Here is a 25,381-nt window from a genome sequence, read left to right as displayed (position 1 = left end):
GAACAACCTTCTATACAAAAATGTTCTACATTAAATTTGAAACAAAAAAGGCCCTATGCATAATCCTTCTAAAATGAACGGTGCGAAAGTTACGGAGGTAGTATAGTATAATTGGTCAAAAAAAGGCCTAACCCAGACATTAAAAGTAAAAGTTTTCCTCCAACACCAAATTGTTCTATATGGTCCAGATATTGTTCAGTAAAAAGTTACACCATTTTGAGCGTCCGGTTTAGGGGGAGATGAGGGAGAAATCGGTAAATTAGTAGTTCGATTATGTTTTTCGTCAATATTTCTAAAAATATGCTTTAGCGTAAACTATGTGCTATACAAAAATGTTCTACATGAAATTTAAAACAAAAAAGGTCCTATACATAATTGTTATAAAATCAACGGTTCCAGAGTTACGGAGGGTGAAAAGTGGAGGTTTTCGATACTTTTTATATTTCTTGGGCAATTTATAATATTTTTACTGATTGACAGAAATTTTCTTTAACACGATTTGCTATTTCAGTGGCCGATGGTATGTTAGTGAAAAGCCCTTGAAGAAACGTCAACCTTACCACCCAAAATCATCATCAATTTCCCAAAAAATATAAAAAGTATCGAAAATCTCCACATTTCACCCTCCGTAACTCTGGAACCGTTGATTTTATAACAATTATGGATAGGATCATTTTTGTTTTAAATTTTATGTAGAACGTTTTTGTATAGAAAATTGTTTACGCTTAAACATAGTTTTAGAAATATTGACGAAAAACGTAAAGAAACTACTAATTTACCGACTTCTCCCCCATCTCCTCCCCAAACCAGACGCTCAAAATGGTGTAACTTTTTACTAAACAATATGTGGACAATATAGAACAATTTGGTGTTGGAGGAAAACTTTTACTTTGGATGTCTGGGTTAGGCCTTTTTTTGGACCAATTATATTATACTACCTCCGTAACTTTGGAACCGTTCATTTTAGAAGGATTATGTATAGGGCCTTTATTATTTCAAATTTAATGTAGAACATTTTTGTATAGAAGGTTGTTCATGCTAAACCTTATAGTTTTAGAAATATTGACGAAAAACGTAAAAAACTACGAATTTACCGACTTCTCCCCCGTCTCCCCCCCAAACCCGACGCTCCAAAAGGTTTGACTTTTTTCTGAATATTATATGGACCATCTAGAACAATTTGATGCTGGAGGATAACTTTCATTTTGGATGTCTGGGTTATGTCATTTTTTGAATCAATTCTATCATACTACATTACTTTTTAATTTAGAAAATTAAAAATAAATAAATAAGTTAATTTAATTTAGCAATGAACAAAATCATAGAAGAGATTAGAAGTACAAGACAAGGATATAAGATGGAGAAAAACAAATAAAAATCCTCTGCTATGCAGTCGACGCAATTTTAATCTCCGATAATGAGAATAACCTCAGCGCAGGACACAGACATTAAAATCGGTGCCGAAGAACTACAGCATGAAGATATCAACAGATAAGACCAAATCCCTGGTAGTGCCAAGGGAACCCAGAAACTGGATATATGAAATAATTGCATAGTGTAGTATAATTGAATAAGAAGTCGGGAGTCGAATATCTTGCAGTCGAACTATCAAGCTATGGAGATCTTAAAGCAGAAATCATGTAGAAGATCATGTAGAAATAAAGATACGAGGCTGAAAGGGAATAAGAAACCTCTATAACATACAAGAAATAGAACGCTGGGAAAGATAGAGAAGACTAAAATGGAATAGGCATGTCACGAGAATGGGCAGGGAGAGAATCCGGATAACAAGAGATTAAAAACCAAGAGGCAACTGGAAGACCCTTTAAAATATGGCAACATAGTAGGCATTACAGCTACGAATACTAGCTCAAAATCGGCAAAGAACAGGCCAATGAGCCTAATATTAGAAGAAGAAGAATCTTTCCCGTATTGTCTTATCACTAAACAGCATTCTATTTTGCATTCCAAATTATTCAACAGGTCTGTAGCGTTGACAAGAAATCCGTTCTGTTGTTGTCATGATTCTTTTGAGACCTTACTGAGTTTTTCGTCCTATCTCCTATTCTTCAATCTCTATAAAGAACGTTTACCATTATTATCATTCTAATATTTACAGAGGACTGTTTATACAGATAAGTTCCAGAGCATAGTTCTTGTCGTTCTTCTTTCTTTATATAATCCATTACTTTGCTTGATCATTGGAGGATAGTTGCCTCTATAAAAAAATGTCACTCCATCTCTTGCGCAGTCAACCAATACTTCTTCTAACTACTTGGTGCTTTGTCCTTTACTATTTTAACAACTCTTTTTTAATTCTTTTTAATTTCTCACCACTTAATTGATTTAAACATTGAACTAATTCTGAGGAAGTCGCATTTTTTCAAGTACATACTATCTCTTTATACATACTTATATTAAAAATAATAAATATGCATTGTTCAAAAAATTAGTTATAAAACTTGTAACTGGATAGGAAACAGTTAAATCTGCCACACTGTGCTAAGAAGTAAAGAATGTGAATAAAATAATAAAATAATTTTATTATTTACGGATTTAATTATTATACCGATTTATTATACATGTAAACATACTCTTATGGTATTTCGATTGACGCACTTTTTTATCACTCTTATATAAAATATATTTATCATATCTCCAAATACAGCTATGTTATTATCAAGTCTGTGGTAAAACCTATTTTTGTAAATATTTTGATTATTATTACTCATAGTTTGAAAGTTCGTGAAAAAAAGAATTTAGATATCATTTAGTAACTAATGTCTGTATTAAAGATATTCCCCATTCCTTACTGTGGTCAAACGTTTTTGATAAATAATACGAAAATATTCTACTTCGACCACAATGCTTTGTTAAATAAAAAATTAAGCCGATTACAACAAAGCTTTAAAAATTTTAGTAAAACCTAGTACATACTAGTTAAAAAATAAGTGCAGCATGCTGCTCATATTAAAAAAAAAAAGAAATTTAAAAAATTGAAGTAAATATACTTTCAATTTGTTTATAATAATTTACAAAGTATCATATAATATGTACTCTTTAATAGTAGAGCCTTAAGGGTTGGGTCCCCAATAAATGAATATAGAAGAGATACGTTACTTACTTTAATTTGTTAAATATTTTTTTGTATAACTTTTAATCACTATTCTGGTTTACAGAAGGAATTTTAACGAAAAATAATTTTAATAAGAAATAAGTAATACTATACATAATAGTGGTAGGGGAGCAAAGTATGCTAAATGTGCAGTCACTCGAGCGCTTTGGGGACCTATTGGGTTGTGAAGAGTAGGTCCTAAAACCAAAAAAAAGTTAAGTAAAGTTTTCCATTTTAGTGGGCGCTTGCCATTTTTTAATTTAATTTTCCATTTCCAACAATCGTTTTTTCCGATTATAACGCCATCTATCCATAATTCTAAAAAATGTTTCGAATAAAAGTTACTTATTTTTACATAAGGAATCCAAATCTGCAATAAAAAATGAGGGCTCCTATTTAAGATTTTAAAGTAACCCCCCACCCCACATCCGTGGGGGGGTCGTGTTTGGTACCATTCGATAGATTTTTCAAAAATACTGAATAAGTGTATTTTACAGTTTTTCGATCTGATGTTCATTTCGCGAAATATCGCGGGATTCGTATTTAAAATATTAAATTTACCCCCCACCCCTCTCCGTGGGAAGTCGTGTTTGGTATCATTCGATAGATTTTTAAAAAATATTGGGAACATATTTTTTAGTTTTTCGATCTGTCATTCATTTCGCGAAATATTCGCTTTTTTCTTGTGAAACTTTGGGACTCACCCATTTCCTTACCCCAGGCTCAAATCGTCAGATTTTTGAAATATACACTCTTTTGCATGTACTTAACTTACCTTATCTTAATCTGACAATTTCGAGTTTTTTTAAGGATAGATTTTTTTTTCGGGCCCCCCTTAACGAACTCCCCTGTGTTAAGAGCCAATATATGGTAGAGGTACATCTGCAGGGTACCAGGTTTCTCCCATATGCTAATCTGACGCGCTCGAGTAACTGCAAAAATCCCCGCTTGGGCTCCCCTACCATAGGTAAGTGAGTATGAAACTAAGTACAACCGGAAAAATGAAAGAATACCCATGAACGATCACATCAATCACTTATTTTGTATTTTGCTGTCTTTTTCTATAAATAACAAACGTTTGTTATAGAAAAAGACAGCAAATACAAAATAAGTGATTGATGTGATCGTTCATGGGTATTCTTTCATTTTTCCGACTGTATGTAATTTAACAATAATTAAAAAATGACCCTTTTCAGACTAACAAATTCCTAAACGATCATAAAATAATGTTCTGTTCTATCTTTTGAACTGTATTAGAACCAATCAGCAGAAATCCGCATTAATAACGATCTTTTAAACGGCACTCAAAGCGGGAGAGAGAAAAGAAATATAAGGGGAGTCCTACAGAGATGCACACATCTCCTATTTTGTTCAATATTTCAACTATCTTTGGGAAATGAGCAACAACTGTTAAAGCTTATAAGGAGCGTAAAAGAAACGAAAAAGATGTTCACCAGAAAAATAAAAGGAAATATGACACTGACATTTTTAAAGAGTTGGAAAGCTTTAGGAACAAGGACGAGCCGAAAAATTGTATAGAAGATCAACGGCACAAGAAAATAATTTACTCATAAATATATGTAGAAACAAGGAGGGAAACAGAAGAGCTAGAAAAAAAAATAAGAGATGAAAGGAACAATGAAATGCTATGCTACGCCTAATGCAGATGATGCTGACTTTTCCAGACAACAACTAACCTTGGACTAAAGCAGAATGAGTTCCAGCTACGGACCTTGCAGGAAAACAAAGGAATAAGTTCAAAAACTAACAAACAAAATATCAACAGATGAAATCCCTACCCAATTTCCAAATATGGAGGTGAACGATTAGCCAATCAAATCTGCCAGATTATAACGAGAATATGGAAGCAAGAGCAAATCTCTCAAGAAAAGAGTATCGGTTAGATGTGCCCACTATACAAAGTCGAAGTGGTTAAAGAATTTAAATATCTAGGAGCAACAATCACAAAAAACAACAAAATAGAGCGAGAAATTGAAACGCAAATAATGGCAGGAAACAGATCTTTCTTTACAATGCAACATCTAATGAAGTCAAAACTTTTTTCACGAGGTCCAAAAATTCAGAAATATAAGACCATAATACGACCAGCTGTCACGTATGGAAGCGAAACATGGACGCTAACAAAAAGATATGTAAATAAATTGCTGGTGTGGGAACGTAAAATCCTTCGAATGATATATGGCCCTTGCAGAGACAGCGTGACAAACGAATGGAGGCGCACATACAATAACGAGTTAAAGTTTCTATTCGGAAAGAAAAATCTAGTCAGATATATAAAGGGCAATAGATTCAGATTGGCAGGGCATGTGATAAGCAGTAACGACAATCGCCTTATAAACAATGCGTTCTGGGAAAGGCCAGATGAAAGAAAGTCTGTAGGACGGCCTAGAAAAAGGTGGAAAGATGCAGTCAAAGAAGATCTGCAGAAAATGAGAGAGAGAGAGAATGGGAATTAATGGCACAAGACCGACAGTCATGGAAGGCCATAGTAAACGCGGCAAAGACTCACGAAGAGTTGTAACGCCATTGATGATGATGATGACTATACAAGAAAGGGCACAATCTCTTTAACGTTGTAGTTTTTTAAGGTATTCTCTAACATAATTTACACACGTCTGAGCCCATACTCCGAGCAAAAATGCTGGGTGAATATCAAAGTTAATTTAGACCTGGACGAGCAATAGTAGATCAAATCTTCGTAGTCAGATTATTTTGAAAAACGATATCCGTAGTGAGAGTGGAAACGTCAAAATAAACGTAAAATGTAATTTTTTTAAATGTTTAAGCCCATATAAATATAGCATTTAATTTCAAGCCAAAACACTGCCTAGAACGTAATGAGTCCTGTATTCATCCTACAGCAACATTTTAACCTCGAGTTAATATACCTAGAGATAAAAGTTGTTACATATCTCTAATTTTAACAAAAACACTGCATGCAGTGTGGGCGAGTGAAATATTCGATAAGAAGCTTTGTGATAATTTTAGAAAAAAATAAAGTGTTATCATGTTGTAATTATCACAGTGTTTTATTTTGAACAAGCATTTAGATATACTATACATCAACTTTGGTTTGATTACTTTTCCATAGATATGTAATATATGAGTTTAGTGTTATTAAAGAAGTATTAAGTTATTAAATATGACCATTAACACTTGAGATACTATTAAACATTTTTTCTTGTTTTTCAGGTGCCATTTCCTTCAATCTTCAAAAATGTAGTTGTAGCGTATGGGACATAGATAAAGTTGGAGACATAGAATATTAGTGACATTGTTTACTGGCTACGTAACACTTATCTCATCTTCAGAAGCATGATGTTCAGATTTATTGAAGTTATACTTCTTTAAGATCGAGAGTGAAATTCTATAATTGACTGGCGCATGCGCAAACAGACAGTCAGACAGTATGTAGTTCGTTGCTAATCTTTCAAATTATGTATCGGCGCAAATAAGCCATTAAAATAATATATTAGTGTTTTTTAGTAAATGTATTATTTATTATAATTTTTGTGTCTTTGGATGTGTCTTCCTTGGGCGTAAAATAATAAAATATCTATTTTTATATTTCACTTGTCACCGTGATGCGTAATTATGTATATCCGAAACGTCAATAAAGGGCACCTTGATGGCCTGGTTGGTAGAGCATTGGACCAGAGATCGAGAGATCGCGGGTTCAAATCCCGGACGATTAATATTCTTTTTTTTTTTAAATTTTGGCATTGTTAAGTTTTGGTTAATTTTTGGTAATAATTATTGTAAATTTGTTATATTGTAACTGTTAAGTATATTTATTTCGTTGAAATTATATAATAGAAGTATAACTTCTTACGAGCGTACAAAGTACACACAACACTGGCGAAGCGTCCATGTAACCACTGTTACCATTGGTAACAGTTAAAAATCTTGCAAATAAATATTTTATGACGATGAATAATTCCATTTACCTATATTTTTACCAATAGAAATATATTATTATATTATGTGTTAATAGTACCTAATTTAGTAAATAGCCAACTACTCGTAGACACACGAAAATATTGGCGAGTTTATGTGACTCAGTTGCACTTTATTATACTCTGTTACCAGTTTCATTTGTGGTTACAATGGTTACATCCTCACTGTCGCTCGGGACCGGCTAGTGTCTGAAAATTTTGAAGGTGCGACGGCGTAAGCGCGCTGTGTATATCAGTAGCCCTGTTACCAGATTTAAATTTGGTTACAGTACCTATAAAAAGTGTGCGTGCAGTTAACCATGGATGAGTGTCGCTGCGTAATCGATTAACTACTTGAAAAGTAATTCTCCTTGTATAATTTTGAAGAAAAAAATGAGATTATTGAAAATGATAGACCTATTTTAAACAATTTAAAAAAGGAATCAAAAAAAGTAGTTCGATATTTTAAATTTGTACAGTGAAAATCCTTGGTTTTGTGGTTGCATTAAAATAGACTGTATTGTTGGCCATGTCCTCTGGTTTCTACAGAAAAAATGGGTGGACCAGGTTCACGACTTAAATAGTTATAGAGTTTTAAAAAGTAGACATGAAATTTCTCCGTTACCTACATGTAAGATATACCGATGTGTATACCCAATTTGATTAAGTTTGTCAAAACAAGAATCAAAAGTTCTCTTAACCAAGCTTTTAAAGCAAATATTGTTAATGGTAGGGGAGCAAAGTTTGCTAAATGTGCAGTCACTCGAGCGCTTTGGTGACCTATTGGGTTGTGAAGAGTAGGTCCTAAAACCAAAAAAAGTTAAGTAACATTTTCCATTTTAGTGGGCGCTTGCCATTTTTTAATTTAATTTTCCATTTCCAACAATCGTTTTTTCCGATTATAACACCATCTATTCATAATTCGAAAAAATGTTTCGAATAAAAGTTACTTATTTTTTCGTAAGAAATCCAAATCTGCAATAAAAAATGGGGGCTCCTATTTAAGATTTTAAAGTAACCCCCCACCCCACCTCCGTGGGGGGTCGTGTTTGGTGCCATTCGATAGATTTTTTAAAAATACATATTAAATAAGTGTATTTTACAGTTTTTCGATCTGATGTTCATTTCGCGAAATATCGCGGGATTCGTATTTAAAATATTAAATTTACCCCTCTCCGTGGGAAGTCGTGTTTGGTATCATTCGATAGATTTTTAAAAAATATTGAGCACATATTTTTTAGTTTTCCGATCTGTCATTCATTTCGCGAAATATTCGCTTTTTTCTTGTGAAACTTTGGGACTCGCCCATTTCCTTACGCCCGGCTCAAATCGTCAGATTTTTGAAATATACACTTCTTTGCATATATTTATGTACTTAACTTACCTTATCTTAATCTGACAATTTCGAGTTTTTTTAAGGATAGATTTTTTTTTCGGGCCCCCCTTAACGAACTCCCCCTGTGTTAAGAGCCAATATATGGTAGAGACATATGCAGGGTACCAGGTTTCTCCCCATATGATAATCTGACGCGCTAGAGTAACTGCAAAAATCCCCGCTTGGGCTCCCCTACCATAAACATAATGAGTTTGTTAAAAAAATAGATAGGTATATCCTTAGCACACTTATAATAGATACCGTATGTTCTTTGGCCAAACAAGAATTAGCGTTTCGTGGTCATTTTGAGGGCGATGACTCTGGCAATCGAGGCGATTACAGGGAATTGTTAACATTAATTGCCAAAAAAGATAAAAAATTTTGACAACATCTAGAAACATCAACTGTGTTTTCGAGAGTTTCAAGTGATATACAAAATGATATTATTGAAGCTATATATACATTTAGCCATATCTTCATTTTTTTAAATAATATTTTTTGCATCCGGTTTTGGTAACACTTTAGAAAAAGTCATGCGTCGCCACTGACACACACATTCTTTTTTTTTAATGGGTGTTCTTGTGGGCTACTCTACTTATCCACGGTCATAAGCCTTTCGATAAATCATCAAAATTCTTCGACTGCCACGGCTTGTGGAAGAGTGAAAACGTTATTTTTGGGTACAAAAAAACTTTTGTACTTAACCCTTAACCTGAAGACATGCCGTACTTGCAGAGTGGTAAAACGATAAATTCCGAATATTACTCTAATCTTTTATACCAGCTGAAAGAAAAAAATAGTGAAAAAAGACCTTGTCTGCCAAAGAAAAAAATCGTTTTTCATCAGAACAATGCACCGTGTCATATGAGCATTTTGACAATGGCTAAAATCCATGGATCACCAAGAATCCTTGATGTTCAAGTTAGATAAACAATGCTCCATACACTCTGCAGAAATGTTCGCGATTTATCAAGCTCTAGAATGGGCTGTCAACAAAAAAAATTCTAACAAGCAAGTTGTAATTATGTCAGATTCAAGGTCTTCGTTATTAGCTCTAGAAAACTCACGTAAACATTTATATAAAAATAGACTTGTCGTCAAAATTTTAGAAAACCAACTAAAGCTACTGGAAAAACAGACTTCTGTAACTTTCGTCTGGGTAAAGGGACATATTGGTATTTCTGGTAACCTGAAAGCAGATTTTTTTGCTAAAGAGGCAATCTTAAAAGGATCGGAGATCTTGGCTAGATAGAAGCGACCTAACAGCTAGTCGCAAGAAACGTCTGAAACAAAATTGGGATATTGACAGTGATGTTGAAAAAGTATCTATTCGTTACAAAGTACTCGTTACTTACGAATACCGAAAGTAACGATTACTATACAGAGAGGCAAATCGTTACTTTGATTACTTTGATTACTCTGATTACTTCGTTACTTCGTACCAATCGTATCACAGCGAGTAACGGACGGGACCGGCATTTTGTGGGAGTGTTATCGAATATCGTTATCGGTATGAAGAATTTTAAGGGTGTAATTACAAAATACCTACCTACTGAGAAATACGATTCTCGATATGATTACCGGTACTCAAATACAAAAGTAACAAAAGCAATCATAGTAATCAAATCATTTTTATCCCTTAAACTGATCGGTGAAGGTCGTTGTTGTATCGGAATACCTATACAAAATACCTACCTACTGAGAAATACGATTCTCGATATGATTACCGGTACTCAAATACAAAAGTAATCATAGTAATCAAAGTAACGAATACTGTAAGTAAATGATTACTTTATACAAAAGTAACAATTTGTAACGAATACTCGAAAGTAACTATAATCAACATAACTACAATATGACATACAAAATTCTAACCGAATTGCCTTATCCCTTTATTTTCATCTAGCAAAAACAACACAAACTTGTTCCTTAATTGGGCAAACAAAATAAATTTCATTGCATTCGGTTTGATTGTCTGGTGGATTTGTAATTCAAATGGGGAGCCCAATTATATATTCACTAATAATTACAGAAATCCTTACAAAACATAGCAATAAAAGAAGAAACACTGACCAACAACGCGTGACATACCTTGAAATCGCATAAAAACAGAAAAAACCTATAATGCAATTAAGTTTCTTAATAAAAATTGTATGGCACAAATTTTAAGCTAACTACCAATAAAAACCAACATTAATAAAATTCAGTTAGATCTTCGTTATGATGTCAATGAAATCAATCACAAGCTTACGAAAAAAACATGAAAATATTTCACAATCACACAAAAAATATGAATTAAAACTTATATGGATAAATTCAATAATATTCAAAGTTCAGCGCAAAAATTGAGCAAAAAATGCCACTCAGTCGCTTGTTATTCTTTTAGATTTGGTTTCTATCTTTCTATAATAATATATGTTGATTACATCATGTCTACCTATTTTTCATTGCTGAATTTGATCCACTAGTTTATATTATCTTCTATCGCAGATTTCTTCGTTCTAATTTCTTAATTATAATTTTTTATTCTGTCCGGCAGTTTTTATTTGATGTATTTCCAGATATATAAAGAGAGACAAAGTTGAATGATATATTAAACTTTGGAGTAAGAAGGTAGAAACTCAGTTTAATAAAATTTTAGTAAATAAAAAACAATTATAAACGTGACCAACTCTACATGAATTACCTATTGAACGTAAAAGTTTGAGTCTTACGTAATCACAATATAGTATGTAGACATCTACATCTTTATTTGTTTATATTAATTTAATTATAAAACAAAATATAAAAACAAGCGGCAATTAAAACTTCAGAATCCTCAGTTAAAGTTGCCGTCCGTCATTATAAATTCTCCACTTGAGAAAATCGTATTGCAAAATCTTCAAAAAACACGGAAAATGCTTGGCTGCACTCCATTATTCATTACCAAAGCCAGACAAATACACGTTTAAGTAAAGTACTAACATATTAACCTGGATTAAGTAACGGCAAAACTTTCGGAATCGCCAAGCCGTAACCGACAATTTTTAATTGCAAAATTTCGTTTAATAACTTCGTATATACATATACATATGATGATGATGGAAGAGATACTCATCTTTTGTTTCGTGCACTTTTGCGATATTTATGAAATTCAAATCGTTGGTTGGTTGGTTAAAAGCGTGACAAAATGGAGAATAAAACATTGCGTGTGCTAACAAATTAATAGTTTAGGTAAATCATGGGAGATTAATATATACTTTGTCTTTAGATAGTGCTTAATCAACGAAATTAATTATGAGTCTTTTGTCACTTATTTAGAAGAATGATAACGATCATTATTAGTATTCCATACAAAGTATATGCCTCCTAATAAAGGGGCATGGCAACAATACATAGACATATAAAGCAATGATACAGTCCTTACAGTAAGGATAGAGGAAGAAAGTAATTGATAGACGGATAAGTGAAGAAACCGAAATATCCGATAATCAATTTGGAGTTATGCGGGGCAAATCAACAACAGATTAAATTTTCATTATAAGGCAGCTGATGGAAAATAAAAAAATAAATAAAACAAACTCTCATATGGTATTTATTGATCTTGTGAAAACATTATGATACTTTTCGTTCCTAGAGAGATTGGGGGGCGTTCAATAAGACAGGAGTTCCAGTAAGTATGTGAAGATTGTAAGAGATATATGTATAAGGGAGTAACAACTAGTGTTAAAACAGATGTGGGAGAGACTGATAAACTTCATGTGAAAGTAGGATTGCACTAAGGCTGGGTGCTTAGTCCTTATTAATTTTCATTAGTTTTGGATCAGACTAAAGCGAAACTACAAGGTAATATTCTCTGGTACTTAATATACATGCTGTTGATGGAGTATTTGTAGGAAACAGTGAAAGCTACTTAGAACAAAAACTTGAACAGTAGAGACAAGCTCTTGAGGAAAAAAGTTTAAAACTTAATAGGACAAAAATACAGTATTTTTGGAATGTTCATATAAAGATGGAGTTACTACAAATAAAATGATGTTTTTGGATGGTGAAATGATTGTGAAAAGTAATACATAGTTTTAAGTACCTAGGAACGATATTACAGAGTAATGGGGAAATAGATGGAGATGCAGCATGCAGTAGAATTAAGGTTGAATGGATGATGAGGAAGGAAGCGAGTTGTATGTTGTGTGAGAGAAAGAATCCAGTGAAACATGAAATTGATGAATTGAAAGATGAAAAACACATGCTTGTGAAGGAAATGAGAATGATTAGATGGCTGAGTGGAGTGACAAAATAGGATAAAATTAAGGAAAGCCTAGAGGGGTACCGATTGATGCCAAAACGACAAAGCATAGTTTGAGATGGTTTTAATCACCAAATATGAAGAATTAGAATAAGAATAATAAGGAAGACACAGTTCCTATTAAATTCCTATTCATATCAAAATCAAAAAAAAAAATATAAAATTTCAAATTGGCGAGTCTATACGTCAACGCAACAATACGAAAATTAGTTTCGAGCATGGAACAGCTAACAGCAATAAACTGCAGCTTTAAAAAATTGAAGAAATCAAAGAATTTGCTACCTCGATAACAGTCTACAACGTACTCTGGAAACATTTAAAATTCTAAATTAGCAAAATAATTAGCAGACCACCAAACACGTCAAGCAGGAGTACGCAGAAAGGAGTAACAGACGTGTTAGGAGAGCATGAGCTGTTACAGCTGAATCGTTTATAACAACAATATAATTAATTTGCTAATTTTTCGAATATTTTAATGTAATGTACACTGTACAATTGCAACATATGCTGATGACACTGCCCTAATGGCTTGCCACGAAAATCCGACCCTAGCTTCACAGATACTACAAAGTCACTTAAATAGACTTAAAATATGGTTTAAACTGTGGAGAGTCAAAAGTTAATAGCTCCAAGTCAACACACATTACGTTTACACTAAGGAAGGGGATCAATCCAGCTGTAACCTTTAACAACACACCACTGCCAATAAGAAGTGACGTCAAATACTTGGGGATTTACCTACACAGCCGCCTAACATGGCAAACGCATATTTGGAACAAACGACTGCAACTGGGACTCGTTTATAGAAAGATGTACTGGTTCATGAATCAAAAATCACGCCTAAGTCTAGACAATAAACTTCTGGTCTACAAATGTATACTGAAACACATCTGGAATCTGGACGTATGGAGATGTCAAACCGTCAAAGAAGAAATTGTTTCTGTGCTCCAAGTACCACAATAGACTACAGGTTCACCCAAACATATTGGTCACCAATCTCCTGACACCCCTACAGAACAGAAGACTAAAAAGAACAGACACTCTTGACCTCAACACTAACTAATGATTCCCACTTATTACTATTGTACTATTCAAATTAATTCAATTAATTTATTAATAACTGTACTAATTTAATCATTATTGTACTCTTTTAGGTATTCACCACTGGGTGAATACTGACTGTGTCACACTCATATGTATTGTTTATTATTTTTTATAAAATAGATTGCAATAAAATTGATGTCAAAAAAAATGTACACTGTAATGTAAAGTAAAATTGATATTACTTACCTTCATGAAGGAAATTATTATTGTTTGGAGGTGTGTTATTATTCTGAGGTGGAGGAGGATTAACAGTAATTGGTTTCCTATCTTCTGTCGGAGATAGAGCAGTCGGAGTTTGAGTGTAATCAATATACGTCAGTTCTGGAACACAAATTGGTTCATAGAGGCTATGGAGAGCTCGTTCTTTTTCAACATCTGAAAATAAAAAAATGTTAGCTGGTCACAACTTTTAGACAATTAAAATAAGAGTAAATATCATTTTTTTCGTAAATATTATTAGGGCAGTCAATGAGGGTATTTGGCTCCGAATTCCATCCTACTACATTGATTTACTTGATATTTTCACAGTAAGTAGGGAATAGCTCAAGAAACAAAGTCTACCCTATGCCGATGTGCGCTTTTATCTTGGGGGTGGTTTCCACCCCTTCTCGGGGGTGAAAAATGTTTTGGTTAAAATAGCCACGGAAGAGGCTAGAGAACATAATATTAAGCAATAACCTTAGAAACTATGCATCTAACAAAAAAACTATATAAAATATTTCTGTAAGTTATAAAAAAAAACAAAGAGATTCGTTCCTTCATAAATCTTTTAGTTAAAATACAAACAGGGATATGGTAGGTAAGAAAAGTTTGTTTTTTTGCTGCATGCTCAAATCGGTGCATTCAACTTGAAATAACAGAGAAACGGTCAATTTTAGGTGTATAATGATGCTATGTAATAACTTTTATAGTGCTTGAAAAGGCCTTTAAAATGAGCGATACTAAATGTCGATTATATTCAAACTAAGCGAGATATTCTGCAAAAAAGTTGATGATTAATGTATTTTAAGAAGAAATGAGAAGTATATTTAACCCCTCATCCATCAGAATTTAAATACATTGTTTTCTTTCTACAATACTTTTTATTATAGCGTTATTTCTATGTTCAAAAGGTTGGACTGGTTATAAATGAATGGTTTTTGAAAAAAATAAGATGAAATTATAGATTTTTAAATTTTCTTAAAAATCTTCCTTTTTCTCCATGTAACTCAAAAATGATAAGAGCTATGAAAAAAAGATACCACACAAAAATGTAGGGTTTTTTCAGATAAAAATTTCCTTTTTATTTTTCATTACTGTATCTCTTATCATTTTCAAGTTACAAGGAGAAAAAGGAAGATTTTTAAGAAAATTTAAAAATGTGCTCTACAATGTGATCTTTTTTTCAAAAACCATTCATTTTAAACATGTCCACCTTTATTGAACATAAAAATAACACTACAATAAAAGGAACCGTAGAAGGAAAACGATGCGTTTACATTTTGGTGGATGGGGGTTAAAATTACTTTTCATTTTTTCTTAAAATACATTAGTAATCAATTTTGTTTGCAGCATATCTCGCTTAGTTTTAATGTAATGAACTTTTAATGTAGCTCATTTTAAAGGTCTTTTCAAGCGCTACAAAAGGTATTAGTAGCATTCTACACCTAAAATCGACCGTTTCTCTGTTATTTCAAGTTGAACACACCATTTTGAAAATGTACCAAAAAACAAACTATTTTCACTTACAATATCTCTTTTTGTATTATAACTAGAAGATTTATGAAGGCAAGTATCTCTTTGTTTTTTATAACCTACAAAAATGTTGATATAGATTTTTTAGTCAGATGCATAGTTTTTAAGGTATTCGCAAAAAACCGATGTTTCAATGAAAATGGCCAATTTTCAACCACGAATAACTCAAAAAGTATTGAGTTTTCAAAAAAATATATAGAACAGTGTTTGCTTAGAATTAGGTTATCTAGCGAATTCCGTGGTAATTTTAACCAAAAAATTTTCCACCCCCAAGATAAAAGCACACATCGGCATATGCTAGACTTTGAATCAGGAGATATATAGAGGCTATTCCCAAAATTTCATTAAAATCTAACACTTAATTCTAACACTTTCGATAGCGAATAAATCAAAAACTATTAATTTTATCAAAAAAATGTATAGAACATTGTTTGCTTAGAATGAATGTTTTTATTAACTTTGCGGTCAAAATATAATAAAAAATTTCCACCCCCGAGATGGAAAGCGCCCATCGGCATCATATAGATTTTGATCCATGGACTATCCCACTACTTATCCTCAAATTATTAAGCAAATTGATCCATTCTGTAAAAATTGCGAGGTGAAAATCTTTGGCTCCTGGACTATTAACTTTCCTGTTTAAGATATTACATGTTTGAAAAGAAATTTTGTTGACGGTATCCTGTCCAAATATATTAATGGTATCATTAAGTAATCATCCTATTGTGGATTGCATAAAAATACTAAACTTATACTTATCGATGTTGTATCAATCAACTAAACATAAATTACCAACAATATTGTCGCATATTACCTTGATATGCAGCAACATTATTATTTCAAAAGTTATTTGCTTCGACGAAGACGAAAATAACATGTTTTGTTGCAGCTACATATTTACTTAATGTGTTACGTATGCCGTGATGGACAGTGCTTAATTCTTATATAGTTAATCAACATTAGTTTGCTCAATGCTTATCACGAGAGTTGCTAGTATTGACCTGTGTTAACAATACACACTGTCTATCAAAAATGACGATGGAAATTTAATTATTGAGACACAAAAAATAATGGATAGATCAGAAACATACATTGAAGACTTGTTAAACAAAAGATGTATAACATCTGCCTTGAGTTACTATAAATTGTTTCGTGTCATCACTACTCGTGACTCCATAGAAAATGATCCGTAGCTGATTACGTTTATATAACCTTTTGTTTACACGGCCTTTCCATGACAGTTTCCTTTATTTAAGCTATTAGGTGTGAGTTATTAATTAAGGAATTTATATACATTACCAATAATTATGAAAACATTTACCTTTTTGAAGTAGCTCTAGATGTTCCCATAAGATATCTCCAACAAACGCAGGAGCCCTTGCGGAAAACGCATCTTTTCCCATCGCACAAATATCTTTACCCTTCATCCTAAATTGATTTAAGGGTATACAGTCTAAAGAAAATTCTTTAGCAGCCCATTGTAACCAATGGGCTACGTGATTTTCACTCCACTGGCGTGGATCTGAAACAAAAAGAAAACAAATCAGATTCAGTAACAAATTCAGAATGATAAGAGTTTTTCTATAGTTAAGATTGACAAGTAAGACATGAGAGCTAATAAGAAAACTATTAGTTTACCATCCATTTACCCAAGGAATCGAAAACAGCAAACAGCAAGCTATAACTTCGTGGATTGCTGAGCGAATACCCGTGACGGACAAATTTTATTATGGTCGGAAAATCTAAAATTTCGGCCTTTTCCATCGAGATGTTGTATAAGCGTCAATTCGGCAATTATCATAAATATTATGAATAGCAATATTTTTCCTTTAATTGGAAGATAATGAGCGGAAAATGCCAGTAGAATACTGATGGCAAAAATGTTGGAACATTAAGATGGTCGGATATCCGTAATATGTTTAATTTCTCGACTAATTTGAAATTATTAACAGTAGGAATTATTTAGAAAAAGCATTAAAACCTGATAGTAGGTTTGATGATAAAAATATCGAATATGTAGCTTTTTATAGTGGAACATTGTGAATTAGTAGGTTTAGAATAAGCTCTTCAATTTTGCAGTGTTCGACTGAAAATAGGCCCCAAATGCATTGACTCGTCCCGTGTTAGAACGGCAGTCAATTTTTGTAATCGAAACAGAAGAAATTCTACATTTATTTGACTTATTTGCTTTATAAGCTATTGATTAGGTCCAGAAAAGGGGGCTTAAATCAATTACAACGTTAAACATTTTATTGTTTCATATGTTCAATGGGCCCCCAAATACGAAAACCCCACCTTTAACGTTGTAGTTCTTTAACGTTGTAGTTCCTTTCTAAAGTACATAATCATCCGGCTTTTGGATCAGATCTAGAAGATTTTGAAGGAAGAAACCTGTTAGAAGCAATAAACTCATTAAATCTTGTATTTTTAAACACAGGGGAACCAACCCTTGTTACTAGACCAGGCCAAAGAAAAAGTGCTATTGATATTACTATATGCTCTCAAAATATCAGTCAATTATTTCAGTGGGAGGTACTTCAAGATCCCCATGGCTCTAACCATTTGCCAATACTCATGAGATGTCAACTTAGAGGAACGCCACCACCAACAAAAAGTCATAAAATATGGAAAATTAACAAGGCAGACTGGAGAAAATTTAGCACTTTGTTATATGAAAAATCATTGAATGTTATTGACGATAGTTATGACAAATTATTAGAAGATATGAACGAAGCAGCTACCGTAGCTATACCAAAAAAGAGTGCAAATAAACGAAATACTTGGGAAAAATGCAAACCATGGTGGAATAATGACTGCCAAGATGCAGTAACGAAACGCAAGCAGTTATTTAGTAAATATAAAGAGAATCCAAATTTGGATAATCTTAATAAGTATCAAAATCAAGATGCGATCGTTAAAAGAATTACAAATGAAGCAAAAAAAGCTAGTTGGAAATCACATTGTGAAAGTTTGAACAAAAGTACTCCAATGAAAGATGTTTGGGCTAAATTAAACATATTCAAAAACAGGAAACAAGCAAATAGACATCAAATAGAGTGGGGAGACTGGACAGAATATTTTCATAGTAAAATCTGTCCGAATTGGGTTAACGAAAAACCAAGAGAGTTCAAAAATTATTATACAAATGATCACATGCTAAATAAACCTTTCACAATGAACGAATTACAACAAGCTTGTAAGAAAAGAAATAATACGTCTCCCGGAATAGACAACATCCATTACCCAATGATTGCTGAGATTCCAGTTATAACTAAGCAACGCTTATTAGGCATTTATAACAGTATATATACAAACAAGTCGAACATACCAGACGATTGGAAAAAATATTTAATAGTACCTATTCTTAAACCTAATAAACCTAGAGATTCTGCAGACTCCTACAGACCTATTGCATTGGGGTCTTGTATAATGAAAACGTACGAACGACTTATTAAAAACAGGTCAGAACACTGGCTGGAGAAAAATCAATTATTATCAGCAGTCCAATATGCATTCAGAAGAGGACGTTCAACTCAAGAAGTTACATCATTTGTTACTGATGTACAATTAGCATTTACTCGTAACAACTCAATCTCCTGCCTATTTTTAGACATTAAGGGAGCATAATATGATGTAGTTAATCTAGACATATTGACAGATAAATTACGCCATAGGAATTCCAGAAGGGGTTATTGCGAACTTAATGAAGTTATACCGTGATAGAAAAGTGTATTTAAATATAAATGGAGTGATAGGTACGCCAAAATCAACATCAATTGGATTGCCTCAAGGAAGTATTTTAAGTCCATTATTGTTTTTGCTGTACACTGCTGATGTTACTAGTTCTATTGCCGAAGAAACTAGAATACTTCAGTACGCTGACGACTTTTGCATTTATACGGAAAAGAAGTCGATCGAAGCTTCAATCAATGCATTAGAAAACGCCACAGAAAGAATTGCCGAATGGTCACAAAGAAATGGATTCAGCATCTCTCAAGATAAACCAGTCATGTGTTCATTTACGAGAAGACGTTATCAGCCGCCAAACCCAATTAATATAGGACCTTTCACATTCCCATATAAAACATCTGTTAAATACCTTGGCATAATTTTAAATCAAAAGCTCTCTTGGAAAGAACATATTCATCATTTGTCAAAAAAATGTGAAAACGCAATAAATGTACTAAGAGCTTTTAGCCACACAAAGTGGGGGGAGCCGATCCAAATATATCACTAATCTTCTATAGAGCACTAATACGTTCAGTGATTGACTATGGCTGTATTTCATATGGAAATGCAAATTTAACTTAATTGGAGATATTGGAAAAAATAAAAAATAAGTGTTTACGACTTTGTCTTGGATGTATACAAAGCACACCAACACATATTTTAGAAATCGAAGCAGCAGAGCCTCCTTTGCACCTTAGTCGGCAATTTTTGTGTGATGTTTTTATATAAAAACTCCTAGCACAGAAAAGATCTGAGAAAATACAAAACCTCAATTCAAAAATAGATAGTCCCTTCTGGCGACGTAAAATTCATCCCAAAGTAATAAGCAGTTATCAGCTATTAATCCAATTTAATAGAGAGGTTTACAGAAATGACATCCTTCCCTTTTATAATTGTGATTATAACCTATTAGAACTACAAATTCCTTATTATTATCTTAATATTGAACCACATGTTAATCAATTTAACATAAATACGTTTGTTGAGCAAACAATTCTGAAAAGATGGCCGGAGTCCGATTGTATTTATACAGATGGATCCAAATTCGCTGAGTCTACTGGATGCGCCTTTTACCATTCAAATGAAAATCTATCCAAAAAATTTAAACTTTCAAATCAAACGTCTAGTTATACTGCTGAGCTCATCGCAATTCTTCAAGTTTTGAGGTATATTAATATCCATCACAAGAATAAGTTTATTATATTAACAGATAGCAAAAGTTCGGTAGACACAATAGTAAAAACTAAATTATCAAGCACTTGATCAGTAGTAATTATAAAAATTTTAGAAACAATCCAGTTACTTACGAATACAGGTAAACAAATTTCTTTTTTGGATTAAGGCTCATTATGGAATTAACGGAAATGAAATAGTGGATAGACTTGCCAAGGATGCTACTACAACAGGGGAAACGATAGAAGAACCATTAATGCCAGTCACTGATCTACGACAATGGTTTAAGAAAAAACAAATGGAGCAATGGCAACTGGAATATAATATCTCTCTTAAAGGTATACGATTTCATGATATCCAACCAAAAATTTATAGAAAACCGTGGTTTAACATTACAAATCGGCACTTCATTAAAACCTTAAATAGAGCAAGGAACAAACATGGTTTATATCCAGTTCACAAAAATAAACTAGGGTTGGCCACTTCTCAAAACTGCACTTGCGGGGAGTTGGGTACATTAGAGCATGTGATTTTCGATTGCGCAAACTTCCAGATGCTGAATCAACAGTTATATAAGAATCTACAAACAGTAGGAGTTACTCTCCCCACCAATTTAAATTCCATTTTATGTACACGAAATATAAATTTGTATAAAATTGTTTATAACCATTTAAAAAATATGAAAATTAATATTTAAAAAAAAATAGCACAAAAAAGCAAAAAAAAATCACAAAGAAGGTCTAAACCTCCGAGAGGTTGAATCGGGTTTAGATCTTAGCGCTGAAAAAAAAAATTGTTTATAACCATTTAAAAAATATGAAAATTAATATTTAAAAAAAAATAGCACAAAAAAGCAAAAAAAATCACAAAGAAGGCCTAAACCTCCGAGAGGTTGAATCGGGTTTAGATCTTAGCGCTGAAAAAAAAATATTTTAATATCAATTAGTGGTTTAGTATAAGCATTTAGTAATAGTGTTTAATATTAGTATGTATTTTTAATGTATGTATGTAATATATCAGGGGTGGTCAAGATCCTCGATAGTCCGAGCCATTTTTCAAAATTTGAAATTTTTCGCGAGCCGCAATTAACCAATTATTTAAAAAGTGTAAAAAAAGGTATTAAATTTTTCTCCCACTATTTGAACTGCACGAATTTTAAAACGAAATAAAATTGTTCACATCGTTGTTTCAAATATGCAAATAATTCTACAAGTAGCCTTTACTAATTCAGGATACTTCGATTTGTCATCATCATTCCATATTTTTCTGGAACGGCTTACTGATCTTCTACCGTCTCTCAAAAACACTGTCTTTAACACTCTGTGTTCCGCTGATCGTACTACATACATGACCTGCCCATCTTATCTTAGCTTTTATATTATGTTTGATGTTTTCAGTACCATACAATGTCACCAATTCAGCATTACGTCGCCTTCTCCACTCTCATATCAATTCATCTCCTTGAGGGCCAAATATCATTTTTAGAACTTTCCTTTCAAATACTGAATGTAGATTCAGTCTTAATTTAGACTGTCTTTTTAGCAGCTTAGATATCCATAATGATGATAGGGAGTATAATGCTCTATTCCACGCAGCTATACTTGCTCAGATCTCTTTTTCTATGCGGTTGGTATCTGTAGTTGCCGCCGCTAGATATTTAAACTCTTACTACTTCGAATTTGTGGTTATTAATAGTTATGTTCTGCCTAACTCTTGGTCTTGTATTTTTGGTTACTAACATATATTTCGTTTTCTCTTCATTTTGTCGAATGCCCCGACTACCTGTTTCGGCCTTGAGTTGTAAATACACCTCTCTCACGACTCTTGTAGAATGAGCGACTGCACCTAGATCATCAGCAAAGACCAACAATAGTTTTTGTCCTCGATTCGCAAATCACCCTGTCAACTCAGATGACATTGTACTTTATTACATATTCTAAGGCCAAATTGAATAGCAACGGTGAAAAGGGGTCTTCTTGTCTAAGTCCTGCTATTACACTTAGTCTTTTACATTTGTTGTCAGTAATTTAAGACATTTTGAAACACAAAAATTAAAAGTAATTCAGGTACATTTATTGAGAGCCACAAATAATCCTTCAAAGAGCCACATGTGGCTCGCGAGCCACAGTTTGGCCATCCCTGTAATATATATTTGTAATTATTAAAATATAATGTATATCAGTTAAAATTAGGAAATTGTGTCTATGAAAATAAAAAAAAATTGAGCTGGCCAATTGGTTCAACCAAGGTCATAAAGCTAAACAAACACACACACACACACACACACACACGTACATAATTAATAGCTTACGAAGTGATGACCTACAGTCTATACAAACAAAAGTTGGAACAAAAAACAGGTAACATCTATTTACAATTTGTAGTTCCTACCAACATACTACAGGCAAAATGTGGTAAATAGTGAGTACTAAGTATACTAAGTACTAAGGCAATATAGGGGTATCTAACAAAAACTAAAGGTAAACGGCCGTATCTGTGAAGATACTACTTTTATATCTTAGCATATGTCGGTTACACCCAATTATGCTAAGCAAAATAGGTTAAAACTGTAGATACGTCAAACAAAATATGCGATTTATAAAGAAACTATTCATATTTACGGCTAAAGAGCTTTGGTAACGCATAGAGGAAGATCCAAGAATTTACTAGACATCAAAATCTCAATATACCCAAAAATGTCAGATACCCCCTTTGCGCTTAGTACGGCAGTAAAGGTATACAGTTTTCGATTGTGTAGTTTACAGTAAATTACCGAACCTGTAAATTAGGAAGCCGTCTTCTTTTCCTTTCCAAAATATTCTACTGGCTAGTGCAGTTTACTCAATTTCAAAGAATCACGCATAGACTGGACTTATTTCATTACAATATAATATGAAATATCGGGTACGGTGACCAAATAACATATGGAATACAATAAACCTCGACACATAAAAGTAACGCATTATGCATTATTAAATCAGGTGATTTCACAAAACTTTATTCAAAACGGATGCTGAAATGTTACACATCGTTGGACTTCAATAGAAACGGAAACTTTCGCTGACCCGCGCTTATCTGCTGCGTTTCCGGTGTGTCTTTTGTTTTTCGCCATTTTTCCCTAATACCTACACCAATCCTGAATAATTGAAATGAGAGCGTTCGTCCAAATCATTTCTACACCTTTGACTCTTATAAATAATCTTGTACAGTCAATAATAATTCAGTTAGTTACATCGTTGAAGATATAGACTTGACACATGCGATTTGCAGATAATAGCGCTTAAAAGGAATAAGCTTTACTAAACCTGAAACCTAAAAATCGTTTTTTATAATAGAAAATCCACAAGGAAAATAGACTTCCTTTAGCTGGATGTATACCCTAAATCACAAAAATACTAGATTTGTTGTAAAAGCTATATTTTAAAATACCCTAAAAAAGGGTCACAAGACAAGACGTTTTCGGATTAAGAAATCCATCATTAGTGTTCTAAAAGCCCTAAAATTAGGTATAACCTAATTAATTGAGAAAAAGTTTTAAAAAAATTGACAGAGTTTTTAAAAACAAGAGGTCATACACACTTACAAAAAATAGCATGCCTGAGCCACCAAAATGTGTTGGGTAAAAATCCTTTAAATGTAAAATATTATATCATGTTACATATTTATATAAAATGTTGATGATGTTCTAGATATGCCTGGATGTTACCCAGGGCAATACAGGACTCTTCCCACGTGGTTGGATTTTTTTTTTTTTTGAGAAAACCTCACATATTGGATTTCAATGGAAAACTGACAACTGAATTCAAGAGCAACCCAGAATGACGTTAAGAACTGTCAATGTAACATAGTTGTATTATTATTTCGGCCACAACGTTAAAAGATTATTTTAATATGTTGAGATAAAAAACAGTATCAAACTAACATATGTCGGAGTTAAAGTTATTCGCAAATAGATGAAAAAATTCTTTAAAATAATCCATTAATTAAGTCATCAAATGGGAAAACAAAATGTTTACGTTAACAGAAGTTATGCAGTCAATAATACCAATAGTTGTTGTATAAGTGGTATAATATCAATACAATTAGACAAATAATGGGAAACGGCCTTATACGTATAGACGTCTAGGAACACAAAATTGTATGTAATGTTTACATATGTGTACAAATCTAAGGGCCGGTTGTTCGAACGCTAATCAACAATGATCATTATCAAATATTTAATTACTGGCCCCAACTGTCAATGTCAACTTTGTTTGGGTTGCTGAAAACATAATATGAAATTACTTAATCAATTATGTTAATAATTGTTATGTTAATTGATTAACTAATCTCATAATTTTAATCAATTATGTTTTCCGCAACCCAATAAAAGTTGACATTGACAGTTTTGGTGACAGTAATTAAATATTTGATAGTGATCATTGTTGATTAGCGTTCGAACAACCGGCCCTAAGGGCCGGTTGTTCGAACGCTAATCAACATTGATCACTATCAAATATTTAATTACTGTCACAACTGTCAATGTCAACTTTGGTTGGGTTGCTGAAAACATAGTTAATTATAATTATGAGATTAGTTAGTCAATTAACATAACAATTATTAACATAATTGATTAACTAATTTCATAATTGTCATCAATAATTATGTTTTCGGCAACCCAACCAAAGTTGACATTGACAATTGTGAAGTATTTGATAGTGATCAATGTTGATTAGCGTTCGAACAACCGGCCCTAAGAGTATTAATAGAATCAGTCATCAAACAATAATTAATACTCTTAGGGCCGGTTGTTCGAACGCTAATCAACAATGATCACTATCAAATATTTAATTACTGTCACAACTGTCAATGTCTACTTTGTTTGGGTTGCTGAAAACATAATTGATTACAATTATGAAATTACTTAATCA

General features: G+C 32.8%; 1 protein-coding gene across 3 annotated transcripts in view; it reads right to left on the bottom strand.

The window, feature by feature from the left end:
- Window positions 1-25,381, bottom strand: part of LOC114330372 (protein C-ets-1-like) — a 683,925-nt gene that overhangs the window by 198,585 nt on the left and 459,959 nt on the right. For all 3 annotated transcript variants that reach the window (XM_050649794.1, XM_050649793.1, XM_050649792.1), the window contains 2 exons: window positions 16,891-17,091; window positions 14,022-14,210 (listed from right to left, as the gene is read on the bottom strand). In XM_050649794.1, coding sequence (XP_050505751.1) covers window positions 14,022-14,210; window positions 16,891-17,091 — 390 coding nt within the window. The remainder of the gene's footprint in view (window positions 1-14,021; window positions 14,211-16,890; window positions 17,092-25,381) is intronic.

The sequence above is a fragment of the Diabrotica virgifera genome, chromosome 4, assembly GCF_917563875.1.
Source record: "Diabrotica virgifera virgifera chromosome 4, PGI_DIABVI_V3a".
NCBI classification, from domain to species: Eukaryota; Metazoa; Arthropoda; class Insecta; order Coleoptera; family Chrysomelidae; genus Diabrotica; species Diabrotica virgifera.
Note: the sequence above shows the minus strand (reverse complement) of the source record. Positions and strands in the feature narration are given on the sequence as shown.